This window comes from Megalopta genalis, chromosome 2, assembly GCF_051020955.1.
Source record: "Megalopta genalis isolate 19385.01 chromosome 2, iyMegGena1_principal, whole genome shotgun sequence".
In the NCBI taxonomy this organism is placed as follows: domain Eukaryota; kingdom Metazoa; phylum Arthropoda; class Insecta; order Hymenoptera; family Halictidae; genus Megalopta; species Megalopta genalis.
This window is the reverse complement of record NC_135014.1, coordinates 13,057,905-13,072,205: the sequence shown is the minus strand read 5'-3', so window position 1 is coordinate 13,072,205 and position 14,301 is coordinate 13,057,905. Positions and strand designations below refer to the sequence as shown.

The 14,301-nt window shown below is 36.3% G+C and overlaps 2 protein-coding genes and 1 long non-coding RNA gene across 6 annotated transcripts; 1 reads left to right on the top strand and 2 right to left on the bottom strand.

Annotated features, from left to right (window-relative positions):
* Positions 1 to 108: 108 nt before the first annotated feature.
* LOC117219324 (uncharacterized) lies at positions 109 to 3,290 on the top strand. Its single transcript, XM_033468395.2, has 4 exons — positions 109 to 1,062; positions 1,936 to 2,003; positions 2,323 to 2,464; positions 2,581 to 3,290. Exons 1-4 carry the CDS (start codon positions 948 to 950, stop codon positions 2,586 to 2,588), a joined length of 333 nt encoding a protein of 110 aa, XP_033324286.1. The 5' UTR covers positions 109 to 947; the 3' UTR covers positions 2,589 to 3,290.
* Positions 2,890 to 13,625, bottom strand: Sirt1 (Sirtuin 1). 4 transcript variants are annotated; one of them, XM_076518542.1, is made up of 11 exons: positions 13,281 to 13,332; positions 10,722 to 10,779; positions 10,464 to 10,527; positions 10,133 to 10,367; positions 9,843 to 10,058; positions 9,537 to 9,744; positions 9,250 to 9,408; positions 8,411 to 8,687; positions 7,551 to 8,338; positions 7,045 to 7,395; positions 2,890 to 6,938 (listed from the first exon to the last, which is right to left on the bottom strand). In XM_076518542.1, the coding sequence occupies exons 3-11, from the start codon at positions 10,511 to 10,513 to the stop codon at positions 6,838 to 6,840; spliced, it is 2,385 nt and encodes a 794-aa protein (XP_076374657.1). In that variant the 5' UTR covers positions 10,514 to 10,527; positions 10,722 to 10,779; positions 13,281 to 13,332; the 3' UTR covers positions 2,890 to 6,837. The 4 variants fall into 4 exon arrangements, with proteins under 4 accessions (XP_076374657.1, XP_076374653.1, XP_076374654.1 ...); XM_076518538.1 differs by lacking the exon at positions 10,722 to 10,779 and having other exon boundaries at positions 10,464 to 10,599; positions 13,281 to 13,625; XM_076518539.1 differs by lacking the exon at positions 10,722 to 10,779 and having other exon boundaries at positions 13,281 to 13,624.
* On the bottom strand, positions 11,136 to 13,255 carry LOC117219323 (uncharacterized). The gene is made up of 3 exons (XR_013032647.1): positions 12,626 to 13,255; positions 12,403 to 12,477; positions 11,136 to 12,239 (listed from the first exon to the last, which is right to left on the bottom strand). It is a non-coding gene; the product is annotated as an uncharacterized LOC117219323 (long non-coding RNA).
* Positions 13,626 to 14,301: the final 676 nt, after the last annotated feature.

Here is a 14,301-nt window from a genome sequence, read left to right as displayed (position 1 = left end):
TCTGCTCTTTAATATATGTATGTTGTCCCCTACTTGCGAATACTTTTATTTTTTGGTCGAATCACCTTATCTTTAATGTAAGCCTTCGAACGTTCGAAAATTCTTAAGATCAGGCACTATTCTTCTATTCTCTAGATACTAACTCGTTCTTCGAGTTAACGATCGAGTTTTACTGATTTTTTCACATTATGCAAATTTTTCTTTACTTTCACGATTGAAAAATCCAAAAGAGATCCCTAGCAATGTAGCCCAAATGACTTTTCGCATATTTAAGATTTAATTATTTTGTTATAAACAACTTTCCATTTCATGTCCTGACATCAGATATCTCGACAAATAATTTGTGTGACACTTTTCCTATATGAGGCAATTTGAAATCAGGAATTGAATTCTACTGTCTGCAAACAGTTGAATAGCGCCAATTCGTGGAGTGACAAAACGTTCAAATTGTTGAGCAAATTACCGATAAACGTTTGTCGGTTGATGATCATGGTGGTGCACATGGTAAATTCCTGGATTTTATTGTTGGCGCCTTCTGGCGGTAAATATTATGAACCGCAGACGAGGTATCAGGATAGACCAGGCACCGTATACATATATGTATCAGGTTTCCTATCGCATGTTCTGAAATATGTGCTGACATCGCTAAAAAACAGAGTTTTTTATCGCGCGTCTTCTGCCTAAATACATAAAACAGTCAGCTGGTGAATTACGTACATGATACTGCGATACAGAAATTTCGATTCTATTTTAGTAAGTTGACGGCTTTAAAAATACAATGTACAATGTTGCAGCACGATCTCGAGACTTCCCGGCCTCTTTATTTCAGACCTCCATTTGAAATAATACGACTCTTTTTTTCGAAAGCGTTACGGTTCGTTAGATTAATTGCTGCTGTAGCATTTATAAGATCCTTTTAATATTCGGCAATATTTTTCAGTTATTTAATGGTTTTTCCTCTGTCAGTCCCGCCCACCCCCAGGAGCAACTGTTTCGTGGTGTCGCCGTCGGCCAATCGGAACCACCCGAGAAAGAACGTCATTGGTCTATTTATCTTCCTTGGTAATTGTTGGTTTGGTAGTGCTTGGTGCTGCTTGATAGAGATCAGTCGTGTTGTTAGCGAGTGCTCAATAATTTGCTTTTTTGCATATTTAATTGAAATTTTGTAACTTGACATTCACAAATTGTCAATGATAACATGATCTGAATTCTGATGTTGCAACTTTTGGCAGAATTCCGACATTTTCGTGGAAAATATGTAAGTTCAAAGTTTTGCTTAAGTGCTTTTTGACAAAATTTCATATATCTCGTTATTTTGCTCCGAGATAATCACAAATTGCTTTGTATAATTAATATTTCGAAGTTACTAAATCATTTTAATATGGAAATGTATTACTGTCGGATATTTTATTAGACTCTGCCTGATCAGAATTTTTGCCGAGAGAAATATCTCCTCGTGCACTAATAGCGGTGTGCACAAGAATCTTCTAAAGTTCTAACGTAACCGTTTGAATTTTAGACCAATCACAGGCCGTCATTCTCGCGCCTCTCATAGTTTACGCGCTAAATCGTAGGAGTAAGTTCGCGGGCTCCTAGCTCCGTATCATTTTCAAATGTTCAATTGATTTAGTGGACTTGTCATTGATATAACCGATTAAAAAGGTGAAATAAACGCGAATCATTTTTCTTCATTAATTAACACGAGTCTCCCATTAATCCGAAAAAAAGGAAAATGATTTTGACATTTTGCTCTCCCTCGCTTTAATCACTCTCAATTACTTCGTCTCTTTTTCGCACAGTAAAAGTATTTTCGGCACATTACTAATTTTATGATAATTTGTTTACATTTGCTGTTTTCCTTTTTCATATTTTGTTGCTTAGTATTAAGATAATATTATTTTATTACTATTAACAGACATCTTTGTATTTTTTCAGAAGTTCGCTCGCGTCATCATTCGCCAAGGAAAACAAAAGATGTGCAACGAAAAATTCAAGATTACAATGTAACTAAATTTAATTATTTTCAACAATTATAGTACTTAAATAAATGAAAATTAAAAAATAGCTTGTTCTGAAATATAATATTTGCTTGAGGTACAAATTTTCGTTTTTCTGAACAAATTCAATTTTTTCTAACAAACAATATTTTTATAAATATATAAATAATTCGTTAAATAAACAATATATATTTTTTAATTAGCAGAATAGCTAGCTAGTGGTTGCATATGTATCTAAAATTGTTGAAAATGAAAGTTTGTTTTTTAAAATTTTATTTAGTTTAATTTTCTAACTTATATAACATTATATTTAATCTTTAAATAGGCAAATAAAATGCATTTCAAGAGATCATTGGGAAATCATATCTACCACCACAAGGATCGATCCAGGACAAGCGATGCAAGACCCCACTGCCCAACGAAGTCTACTCTACGACCAAACATAATAACTCAGTATTCACTGATCGGTGAGTCAATGAAGCCAATGTTTTCTTCATTTATATAAAAGTAAATGTGGGACAAATTAATTATTATATCACACATGTATTTCATAGAGTAAGCTAGGCCTTCTTGACTCTTTTAGGCAATTAATTTTTAAAAATCCAACAAAATTTGCAGGGAAGATAATTGGATTAAAATTTGTGTGAGAAACAAAATATATTCTTTGTTGCTTTTGTTACTGGCACAGTGTGCGTGTATTCTAGCAAATATTAGTCCAGGTAAGCATGCACGCCTCGCGCAGAATTACTTACTATGGATGTACTTACCAAGTTTACGCATCGTTACAGCTCTATTATATGGATAAAATTACTACTCGGTACTGCTGGCCTAGGGTTAATGATTTTTAGTTCTTTATTGTTTTCGGTGTTTCGATAAAAAGATCACCAATGCGTTCTTATCATAGAAAACGTTTAATTTAGGAGATAAGCTTACACATTAATAATACAAAAAAAAGAAGAACAAAACTTATAACGTTTAAAATAGAGAACATTTTTATAACATTCTTTACATTAAATAACAAATTATAAAAAAACTCGGAGCATTTGCACCTCATTCTTACGTATCGGCTAAACCATGAACAAACAGTTTCCCTCTGTTTTTATTCTAAAGAATCTTGAAATCGCCGAATGTATCACGACGAATAAAATTGTTCACAAATGTTTCTAAGGGAACAAAGTTGGAATTGTGAAACAGAACAGTGGTATTGTTGCTGGTCGATTCACTGTTTAACTGATACGACAGAAACTTGTGAATCAATATACAGTAAAAAATAATAAATATTTACAAGTGATACATATTTATACAGAAAATCAGTACCGCGGAGAAAGGAAAGAAAGTTGGTATGATTGTCAAACGTTCGCAAGTTAGTGAATCGCTTAGAATCAACTGTGCGCGATACGCGTTAACATATTCATCGATCGCTTGATTATACATTAACAACGATACTATCGGAAAATTTTACAACACATTTTCTACACGTTCGATCCTTCACTGATCAGCGATCAATCACATACAGTCATAATTTCAATCGACACTCTAGTCAAATATCACACACGCGAAAGAGGGGGGAGAGAGAGAGAGAGAGAGAGAGAGAGAGAGAGAGAGAGAGAGAGTGCGTGTAGGCACATCAGCGATAGCAATAAAGTTTCAAAATGGAAAATCTGTATAATTTCAATTGAAACCAACATTTTATACATTTTCACATGTATACGTACACCTATATATATACTATTTGTGCACGTGCTAATTTCTGCACATACTCATATATGCGTGTAATATACATTTACTCGTATATACGAATTTTTCATATAAACTCGTACGTTTATCTGTCAGTTTGTCTCTACCTATTTATGCCTGCCTGCCAGTCTACCTATCTACCTACCTACCTACCTACCTACCTACCTACCTACCTACCTACCTATCTATTTACCTATCTATCTACCTATCTATCTACTTATCTATCTATCTACCTACCTACCTACCTACCTACCTATCTATCTATCAATCTACCTAACTACCTACCTACCTACCTACCTAGCTATCTAGCTAGCTAGCTAGCTACCTACCTACCTACCTACGTACCTACCTACCACCTACCTATCTATCTACTTACTTACTTACCTGTCTATCCATCTATCTATCTAGCTATTTATCTATAAATCTATCGATCGACCCATCCATCCATCCATCCATCCATACGTCCATCATATGTTTATTTGCCAGTGTATATACTTACTTAAATGTATAAATCTCAAATAAATAAAAAGACATGGAGGCTTTAACACATAATACCTGTTCGATCAAGTTACGGTACAATTTACCGAACAACGATAAATAAAGCCATTTGTACATAGCACAATATGAACTGTTTAAATCTAATAACGTAAGTTGTATACGCAAGCAATGAGACGCTTACTTTTCTCTGGAAACATTAAACGCATCCTCTTTTTTTGAATCGTGACTTGGTCTTTTTTCAAAAGGCAAGCTCATTCAAAATGAAAAAGTCCTACTACAACATTCAACATGTGGTACAGAGACATATGCAGTCCCGTGCGCATACGCGCATACCTACATACATAACGTTCGTTGCTCTTCTAACGATTCATCAATCGCAACTACTTTGTCCCACCATCTCGAGTTGTCCTTTTATTGTCGGTGTATGTACGTACGTATGCACACATGTGGGCAAATCCATATGCACTAGTTTGTCTTATACATCGGCGTAAGCGAGAGCGTGTGCGTGCGCGCGTTTACGCACAAGACGACACTTGTCGATGTACTCATGTTAGAAATTACAATAAATGTTTGATACAATCAGCATATTCCATAGAAATATTTGCGATGATAAACATCGAGATGAAATCGCTTTGCCCTGTAAATGGGCTTCCATTGTCCGTATAGAGCGATTTCTCGAAGATCGTCGCTTTCTTCTCTTCATATTTCTCCTGTTTAATCCTGTACGTTTGCTATTCTACCATCTCTCGTTCATATAAAAATAACACGCAATGCCATGCTATCCAACATTGCTTTGTACATTCTCCCGTGCTCCAATAAAAAGAAATCGAATTCTAACGAATCTAAAAACATTTAATGCAAATTTAATGTGACTAATTTTTCCGCGGCCGGCATTAAAACCTACCGCTAAAACATAACTTAACGCTATTCCCCCTGGACTATCTGCTGGGTGTTCCTTGTCCATGTTCTCGTCCTAATCCTTGTTCTAATTATCGTTCTAAGCCTCGTCTTAGAGACTAAATATGTATGTATTATACACACTTTGATAAGAATACTCGTATAATATAATAGATCAAACACACCTTATCACTCTTTCAGAGATGCAATACCACATAGTGTATATATTAACATAAATATAATCGTAGCATCGCTTGTTCTATTTCATCTATTACAAAGTTTGTGACGAAATTAATACTTCTTCTGTTCGCGCCTCGTTGTACATTGTTAAAGAAACTTTTTTAACAAAAAATATAAAAGATGCACAAATAGTTAAAATTCCTTTACAAACTCTTTCAGCTCTAATCTCTAATAATTAATTTCGTAACAGTAGATGCAATAGGGAGCAGACCGTCATAAGTAGTTAGTAAAGTAACATTTAGTTACAATTAAAGCGGCGATGCTGAATACCAAAGACATCAGTATTTACGTCGCAATACTATTTCCCGCTCTTATAATACATTCCTTTCCACTGTAAGAAAATGGTGAATCTTGTTTATGGTTACTTTCTTTTGGGACGATCCGTTCAATGTCTTTTACTTCGATCATTATACGAGTATAATGCGCTACTATGTACAGTAGTGTTTGCTATTGACAGCTTAGTGGTCGATCTATTTTCTTCCATTAAAATTATTTTTCAGTGTTCTCGCACTTTTCTGGCGGAAAGAATACAGTTCTGATACAGGGTAATTCCTGGAAACTCTGATTCCCATTACACGAATAGTAGTCGTAATTAGGTCCCGCTCCAGTGACCAATAAACGGTCATGCCACCAAATCAACATACACACTTATACATACATACATACATACATACATTCGGTTGAAAGATTCGGAACAAAATCGCTGCATATTACTATTTACGTCTATTTAGAAGTTTTAGCTTTGCGAAAGAAAAACGGCTATCGTTAAGTTCGCTTCCGTTTCGTGTTCCATTATTAAGGCGCGCCCAATATGTTCACTTTTACTTTCGCAAACATACCGAATATAATATTTAAAATTTATTGACTTTCCTACGATTGCACGAGATGAATCGAACAATTTTAATCTACAAGTTTTGATAGAATATTTACAATTCGTGGTAAAATTAACTTTATTTTCTAACGTAATAGCTTTGTTACGAACGAACAAAGGGAGGGCACCGTTCTATCGTATCGTGTATAAATCCGTCCGTAAGGCAACACTAGTTTCGTCTATTCCTTCGATCAACCGAGAAACGAATCGATACAAAACGTAATACGAAGAATGTAAACGAAAGTCATAAATCGATTTTAATCGTATCCAACACGTTGTTAACTTTTACTCGTGCTTTATCAAACTCCGAAATACGTATAGTGTTTCGAATAAAGAATATTTACAACAGTGGGTGTAACAGCAGTTGCAATTCATTCAATTTCTATGTGATTATGCACGGAACACCGTAGTTAACAACAAAGGATATGAGTTCCCTTGGAAAAGGCAGTCATACTTGTAGACATGCACTGTACAACTGCCAATGATTGCACTATTTTTTCCTTCAACAACAAACTCATTCAGCAATTTTGTTGGGCTTGAAAGTTTATCAAAGGTAACGCGAATCAAAATTCGCTGCTCTTCATACGCACCTTTCGATTAACCAGTGTAAGAGCAATTCGTCATCCACTTTATCTCTTCGTTTAGGGTATCAACGTTGACTCTAACACTTTTGTTTCCCAACGATACATCGTCCTCTCCTGTTAAATTTAGATTTAAGTATTATAAGCATGAGATTATGTTATCATTTTACTTTTTACGTATGAGCAAAAACATTGGTATACACCAATGACAAGATTTTCGTACCCTTTTCCCTCGGTTCACATTCCTGATGTGCATGTTGGTCCTGCAAGTCCATTTTCGTCTTTTTATCTTTCTTTTTTTGCTCTATCTTCTCTTCGACCTTATCCTCCCCTCCCTCCCCTTCACACTCATCTTCCTCTTCTTCATCCTCTTCCTCTTCCTCTTCTTCTTCATCTTCATCCTCTTCCTCTTCCTCTTCTTCTTCTTCTTCCTCCGCGGACGACGATACGCTATCGCTTTCAGAACTTTCGGAATTAACCGATACCGTACATTGATCGTAATCCTCGGGCTCCGAGTACACTTCCGCTCCAGGGAATATATATTTTCCAGGCGTTAGTTGATAGTACGAGTTCTCTGTTGAGAAAGAAATGATTAAATAATTTGTCTTTATCGAAAAAGAAACGGAAATCTAGTATGGAAACAAATTTCGCGTAAACGAACAAAAACTTGTGTAACTTTAAAATAGCGACGGAGCTGGGAAGATGAATAGAGAAGACGTAGTAGTGTACCTGGTAGCCTCGTGGCAAGACTTTCTCTCAATTTCGACTGCCAACAATGTCTTCCTAATCTTCCAGATTTTAATTCTTTCTTTCTATCATCGCTTTTCTCATCTCTACTGTCGACGCTGTTGCAACTATCACCAAGTCCAGAATCTAATGCGGAATCGATGGATACTTGCCTCGGCTTGAAATTCATTTTATCGACTCCGGGAGCGGATGTTGTGTTTTCACTGCAGCTGTTTGATTTCAATGACGACTCTAATTCTGTACTATCCGATGAAAACTCGACCACTTTCGGACATACTTGACACTCTAAATTATATACTTTTCCCTGTTCTTTCGTCATTGATTCCATCGAGACTAAATGAACTTTATAATCGGTCGAACAATTTGAAGTATCTGTTATCGACGAGGACGAGTGAAACTCTAACGTAGAACGAGCACCAAAGTTTATTCTTTTCGGGCTACTTTCCTCGCACGATTCACCTAATCTTCTCTTGGGACTCTCCTGTAAAAGGTCGAACCTTCCTTTTATGCTATTCATGCGATCGCTTCGAAACAATGAAATGACACTCGCGTTCTCTGAGGAATGTTGGTTCGGATCTTGGCTTTCAAGAGAAGAATATGCATCTTGAGTCTTGATATCGTCCTCGTCGCTATCTCGCGATAACACGGTGTTGGTAGTGTCTTGACTCTGTTCCCATGAATCTTCTGGTAAATAACGTAACGGTAATAGCTGCGTTGCTTCCTTAAGAATTGCATCGCACCAACACACTTCCTTGTAGATGTCTCCCATTCTGGAAAAATGTAGAAAAATAACACACTCGTAAAAAGAAGCGTAGATTCCGATCATGGTTCCGATCACTTACAAGTGACACAACTGATTTATAATGATGTCGCCGTCGCCCAAGAGTTCAACGTCGAACTTGAGATGCGGCAGCGATTCACGATTGATAAAGATTTGTGGTACATGGGATGGTATAGAAGAAGGAATTAAAGCTACTGGTCGAACTTTCAGAGATGATCCGATTACGATCAAGAGATCACAGTCGTCTTTGTCTTTGGCCATTGCATCGTGAAAAGCATCAGGTAGTCCTTCGCCAAAGAAAACAATGTCTGGTTTCATGATCCCGTGTGTTACCAAATCTGCAAATTGGAAATGTTCTCGTGATTATTACAAGGTACCGACAGTTTTCTTAACTCCGCTTCCCGTACCAGATTGCGCAGTTTCTTTCACTTGATAACGATCGATAACGACAACACGCGTCCCATTCTTCAATTTTGAAAAATTCATTGAACGGTAAATCACGACGCCGAATCAAGATATGAATAAAAAAAATCTGGCTAAACAGCGCGCACGGGTAACTAACATGATGCAACTTTGAAAAGTTTACCTTATATGCGCTTATAAACAAGCCAAGGTCTTACTCGGAGTTACAATTGATGTATCAACTTTTGTGCAGATCAGAGTAAATGGCAACAGCACGTATAGCGAAGACGTATTCCGCAAAGAGCAGATAATGTTCTCTCATGGCCACGGACTCGCGACGCGCTAAAGCAAAGACTAATACCAAAAACTATCACTAGGTAGCTAATGCTTTGTACAAAAGAAATTGACAAGCGGCTAACAAATTAACAATTTGAATAAGACCACACAGAGTATCAGTAAACATAACGCAAACAATGATATTATTACAGTTCGAATTACCTCTATAATTTTCATTAGAATTATATTCTGATATAGATGGCAAAGCGTTTATTTTACACTTTGGACACAAAGGTATTCTTTGTGCAAAGATGTCCTCTCTAATATCATCGGCTCTCACTTGATATTTACATCTTGTACAGGACGCTGTTGCAAACGAACCTTGAACGTAAAATATACATATTTCACAAACATTTTTCAACTAATGGCTCGTTCATTTGTGAATCACAAACTGATTATATTATTATGTGTATACGTGTGTTTGCGCGCTCGCGTGTTTACATACATACCATGGCATTCGATCACATTTTCAATGCCTGCGACTTGCTCAAGCGTGTCGATATTTTGTGAATAATTTCTAAGGAGCTTTTTCTGCTTATCAAGCATTTGTATAAACCTGTGACAAGGACTTGGTTTAAACTGTCCAGGATAAATTTCTCGTGCGAATTTGTAAAACGGTCTTGGGTCTTGGCCAAAATAATTAATGTCGAACATAGCCTGCAACATGCAAATTTATAGAGAATATAGTAAGCAAAATTTGTCGTATTAACAACAAGAACATTGAATTTAAACACTTCTATGTTTTCTCTACATACCTGTGGATCTGGTAAGTCTGGGAAATCTTGAGCCAGCCTGGAATAAATACCGTCTCTACTTCTGAAATCAGGAATGCCACAACTGACGCTTACGCCCGCTCCGGTTAACACTATTATTCTCTTACTATTACGTATTAGTCTGACCACATCCGACAAAGTGTTTATGTGTCGTAACTTCTGTCGACGCGGCGGTTCAGACATTACATTTATTATGATCTGAAATATATTCATACGGATTCTATGATTCGAACGATTATAAAAATGTGGCTAGACGAATCGCATTTTCGCACCTTCCAGAGGGTCAGGTCATCGACCTGTTCAGGTATTTGTGTCGAATCCATAAGAATATGTTGAAGAAGATCTCTAGGATCAGCACCTATCAACATTTGCTTCTGAACCCACGACGACGCGTTCCTCCAATGATGATTAATTTCTCCTTCTCCCGAAAAGTCGGATAGTCCCGACAAATCGGATAAATTTGAAACTGTCGACGACACTTCGTCTTTCTCGTCTGCTGTATCGATCCTAAAACATCGCGACGAACCAAAAGAATCAGCAAAATGAAAGTATACCCAAAGAGTATATATAAGATACCCAAAGAGATATATAAAAAGAACTTACGGGCAGCCAGTATCGTCGCTCGTCGAATCGATTCTAGATAGAGCGGTCATCAAGTTTGTGGCATCTGGGGAAACAGAAGTTGATTTAGATTCGTCACTTAACTCAGTGAATCTGCTACCACCACCTCCATACGTCTCTGCAATAGCAATCGGTTAATTGGCTATTTAATAAATCCCTGATTAAGCATATAACAAAAATATCTCTAACAATTACAATAATTAACAATTGTCAACTAATTATCAAGGATAAAACTCTTACTTTCTACGAAATGTTGTCCACCAGCACACCGCTACAACATCCGTAGTATTTTTTACTCCTATCGAACGTAAACATAATACGGATAAAAAAGTTCGCACTGATAATTTGATATTTAAGGATAATCGAATCATCGCTTTCGAAATGTTGAAAAGCGGCGGGCCGGGTGACCGGGCGATATCCCACTGTAGGTATAGTGGGAGAAAATACGCGCTCGCGGTGTAAGTAACGGGTATTCTGTTATACTAATAACGAGAATACCGTGACGTCCAATTATCTTGGGGGCGCTTAGACGACGACAATCGCACCATATTGTCAGATGTTCTTCTCAACAGAAAAATTTAAATAGTCTTTAATTTTTATCAAATCACCATAAATATGTAGTACCGAGCGAATATGAAAAGACGAAGTACAAAATGAAATATAAAAAGTTATTTATTATTGGCAAATTTTATGTTTCTGTGAACCGAAGAAATATGAATAGTTCATAGAATATAGAAACACAAACATACATAGACGAAAATATACAGAGCTGTACATACAAAATAATATACGGAACCATACATATAAAATAACATACAAAGCTATACAAAATATATACATATACAATAGTTAAATAGACATTAAAAAATAAACATATGAAAAATATGTTCAGTCGTCGGCATTTTTTGATTCGATGTCCTCACTTATAATAACATTACTTAGTTCCTGTGAAATTAGCTCCCTTTTATATACATTGTTGTTGACATATTTATACGTGCTATCTGTTATTTCATAAGTAAACCAATTTGTATTTGTATTCCGAAAGCCTGATCTTTTTCTACTAAAACATTTGAATGTGGCAATGATGAAAACACATCATTGCCGCTGTTACAATATTTTTACAATTATATTCTCTCATTAAGCAAATCTCTTGGCCAAAATTGTTCGACTTCTAAATTCACTATACTTTCTTTAATTCGTAGAGGGAACATCCCTAAACGACGTCACTCATTTAATATCTCATAGGTGTTATCACCTAGAAGTTTAAGATTCTAACCTTCCTACAATATATTGTAACCATGATTTTCATGCTTACTAATATCGAGAGTCACGGCTAAATATAAATGTATCATCTAGTGGCAATCTCAAGGTCATTTTGATTATTTTTTGTGCTATATTATCGCGCAGAGATGCATCAGACAGCATATCCGTATAATGTACAAACGATTGCAAGTTCCTACTGTGCTCTCTATAATATCGGGTGCGTGTAGAATTTTTGCTCGCTTCACCATACGTTTATAGGCATATAGAACTAGTCTCTGATCCTCATCCTTGCTCTCAGAATCTTTATTCATATTCTCACGGTGAGTTGCACTGTTATACACACTGTGCACTTTGTCTTGTAACAACATCCCTTAATTTTTGTTAGCCAGAATGAAAAAGTAGAATTCTTAAGTCAGACATTAACAAATTGCATCCTTTTTGCTTTCTTCATACATGGTGGATCCATGGTGCCAATACTTCTGTCACTGTAAATATCTGCGTAACATAATGATTTTTAGCTAATTTCTAATATAACAAAGTATTAATATAAAATTACAGAGTTAAACTTATAAAGAAGAAATTTAATATTTTGGATTGTTCACAAAATATGTGTCTTCTTTTCAAAATTTAAACTCGTACAGAAATAATAATGTTTTACCTGTGAAAGTTCCAATGTTCATGATACTGCGTGGCATAGAACTGGTCCCAGGTTTATTAATGCAATTGTCATTATCTATATGTAGAATAATTTTTGTTAGAATAAAACATTTGCAAGAAGTTAGATGGGAACACTAGAATTAGTATACATATATCTAATAAATTATATAGAAATCCATAACTCGTATTTAAATTATTACACAATTATTTCAAGTATATCTTACCTGATTCCATATTAAATACGGCAATAGCAGAAATTTTCACACAAACTGAGAATAATACTCTATTAAAGGCACACAGTGGCACAATAATGTCCCTAAAACTCGGAAAATTCAAATGAAACGAAGCCCAAGCGTCGTCGCCTAAGCGTCTCAAACGGTCCCCAAGGCTTGGGGCCCAAGTGAACCTAACGTCGCCATATGTATAATAATAAAGTACACCCGTTATGTTATTTCTACCTCCACCGCGTACATTCCACCACTATGTCTATGGTGGGATATCGTCCGGCCACCCTGCGCATGACATCGAATCCCCCCGCTGTCACTAGTTTTCTTTCTCTTCTCAGCATGTATAGAAAATTCTATTGTTCAAGTGTTGATTTCCTGATTGAATAAACTGGAAAAATATCGCGAAACGCGGCAATTACTTGAAAATTCAGCGGATTTTCAATATTTTTCATATCGATTAAAATCGAAAAGGTAGTTACGCCAACAGACATTTATTCCATAGACATGTAAAAACTGTCATGGCGGTTTTGATCTCGCATCAACTGCGAACAACCGTGATGCGATCGGGCTAGAGGAGTTGACGCCTTTTGAACCGCCATCTTGCAAACTCACAAATTTCATTAACAAATTCAGCATATTTTTCTCAAAATACCTTCGAAATCTTCATTCGGAGTGTCGTGCGATGTCTCACAGTATCGTAAATCAGGTTTCACTGTGCTGGTACCGACGTAATCGTTGCCGTCAACTTTTCGTCGTTTCGCTGGGGACGAATATTCTGGCAGCTCCGAGCCCGACGCCATTTTCGACAGCAATGCAATGCATAGTTTGATGCGCTACCGTTGCCGTACAGAGGTCGCCTTTGTCTCTTAATGCTTTCTTTCCCCTCCACTTTTTCTGTTAGTAGAATAACGTCGACATGATAAAGTAAAAAGCTTTTACGAATTTACAAATCGAAAAAAGAGATCGATATTTCTGTTGTGCTATTCTGCTATTCGCAGCTCGAATTCGATTCACTAATATTGCTTTTCCAAGTTAAGACTCGAGGCACGCCTGGCACTTCTACGAACTACGAATATCTATGTATGTGGTACATTCGTGGGTATCAATTCGAATATTAGACTGATTAACTGAAACTCTTTCGATTCCCTGTAAACGTAAATTCAGAAAACGTCTTAATTCAGGATAAGAATGCTAACCAGTTCTTTCCTCTTCTATCGATTAAACGTCCGTTTAGCACCAGTTTTACCTACTTTGACAAAAGACTTGACGAAATCCATTGCATTGGATCATTCGAGTTCTTTCCAGGCAGACTACATATGTACATACATATACGTATTACATATGCATACAGATTATAGATGGAGCTAAGAGTATAGTTGTACATGCATACATATCGTACATAAAAACCAGAAAGACACGTGTACGCATGTACGTAGGTACGTATTTACAGAAAGGACACGAAATACATAATACGAGCCTAGATTTTAGACAAAGTATCGTATATGCGTATACATGCATACATATAATATATTTATACTTTCCTGTCACACGCTCGCGAGGTTCTAGTTCTAGTACCAGTAAAACGTGCTATCGTTACCTCTCTGAGCAATCTATCGAATCTATTGCAATCTATTGCTAGCAAAAGGAATTATGATATTGTGATAAATTAAATA

Excerpts from the sequence above, each read along its gene's own strand:
- LOC117219324 (XM_033468395.2), top strand. The coding sequence starts at position 948 with ATGGTTTTTCCTCTGTCAGTCCCGCCCACCCCCAGGAGCAACTGTTTC. Across the intron at positions 1,063-1,935 it reads TGGTCTATTTATCTTCCTTG|AAGTTCGCTCGCGTCATCAT; the intron begins GTAATTGTTGGT and ends GTATTTTTTCAG. Across the intron at positions 2,004-2,322 it reads GAAAAATTCAAGATTACAAT|GCAAATAAAATGCATTTCAA; the intron begins GTAACTAAATTT and ends ATCTTTAAATAG.
- Sirt1 (XM_076518538.1), bottom strand. The coding sequence starts at position 13,428 with ATGGCGTCGGGCTCGGAGCTGCCAGAATATTCGTCCCCAGCGAAACGA. Across the intron at positions 10,368-10,463 it reads AGCGACGATACTGGCTGCCC|GATCGATACAGCAGACGAGA; the intron begins GTAAGTTCTTTT and ends GCGATGTTTTAG. Across the intron at positions 7,396-7,550 it reads TCTTGCCACGAGGCTACCAG|AGAACTCGTACTATCAACTA; the intron begins GTACACTACTAC and ends CTTTCTCAACAG.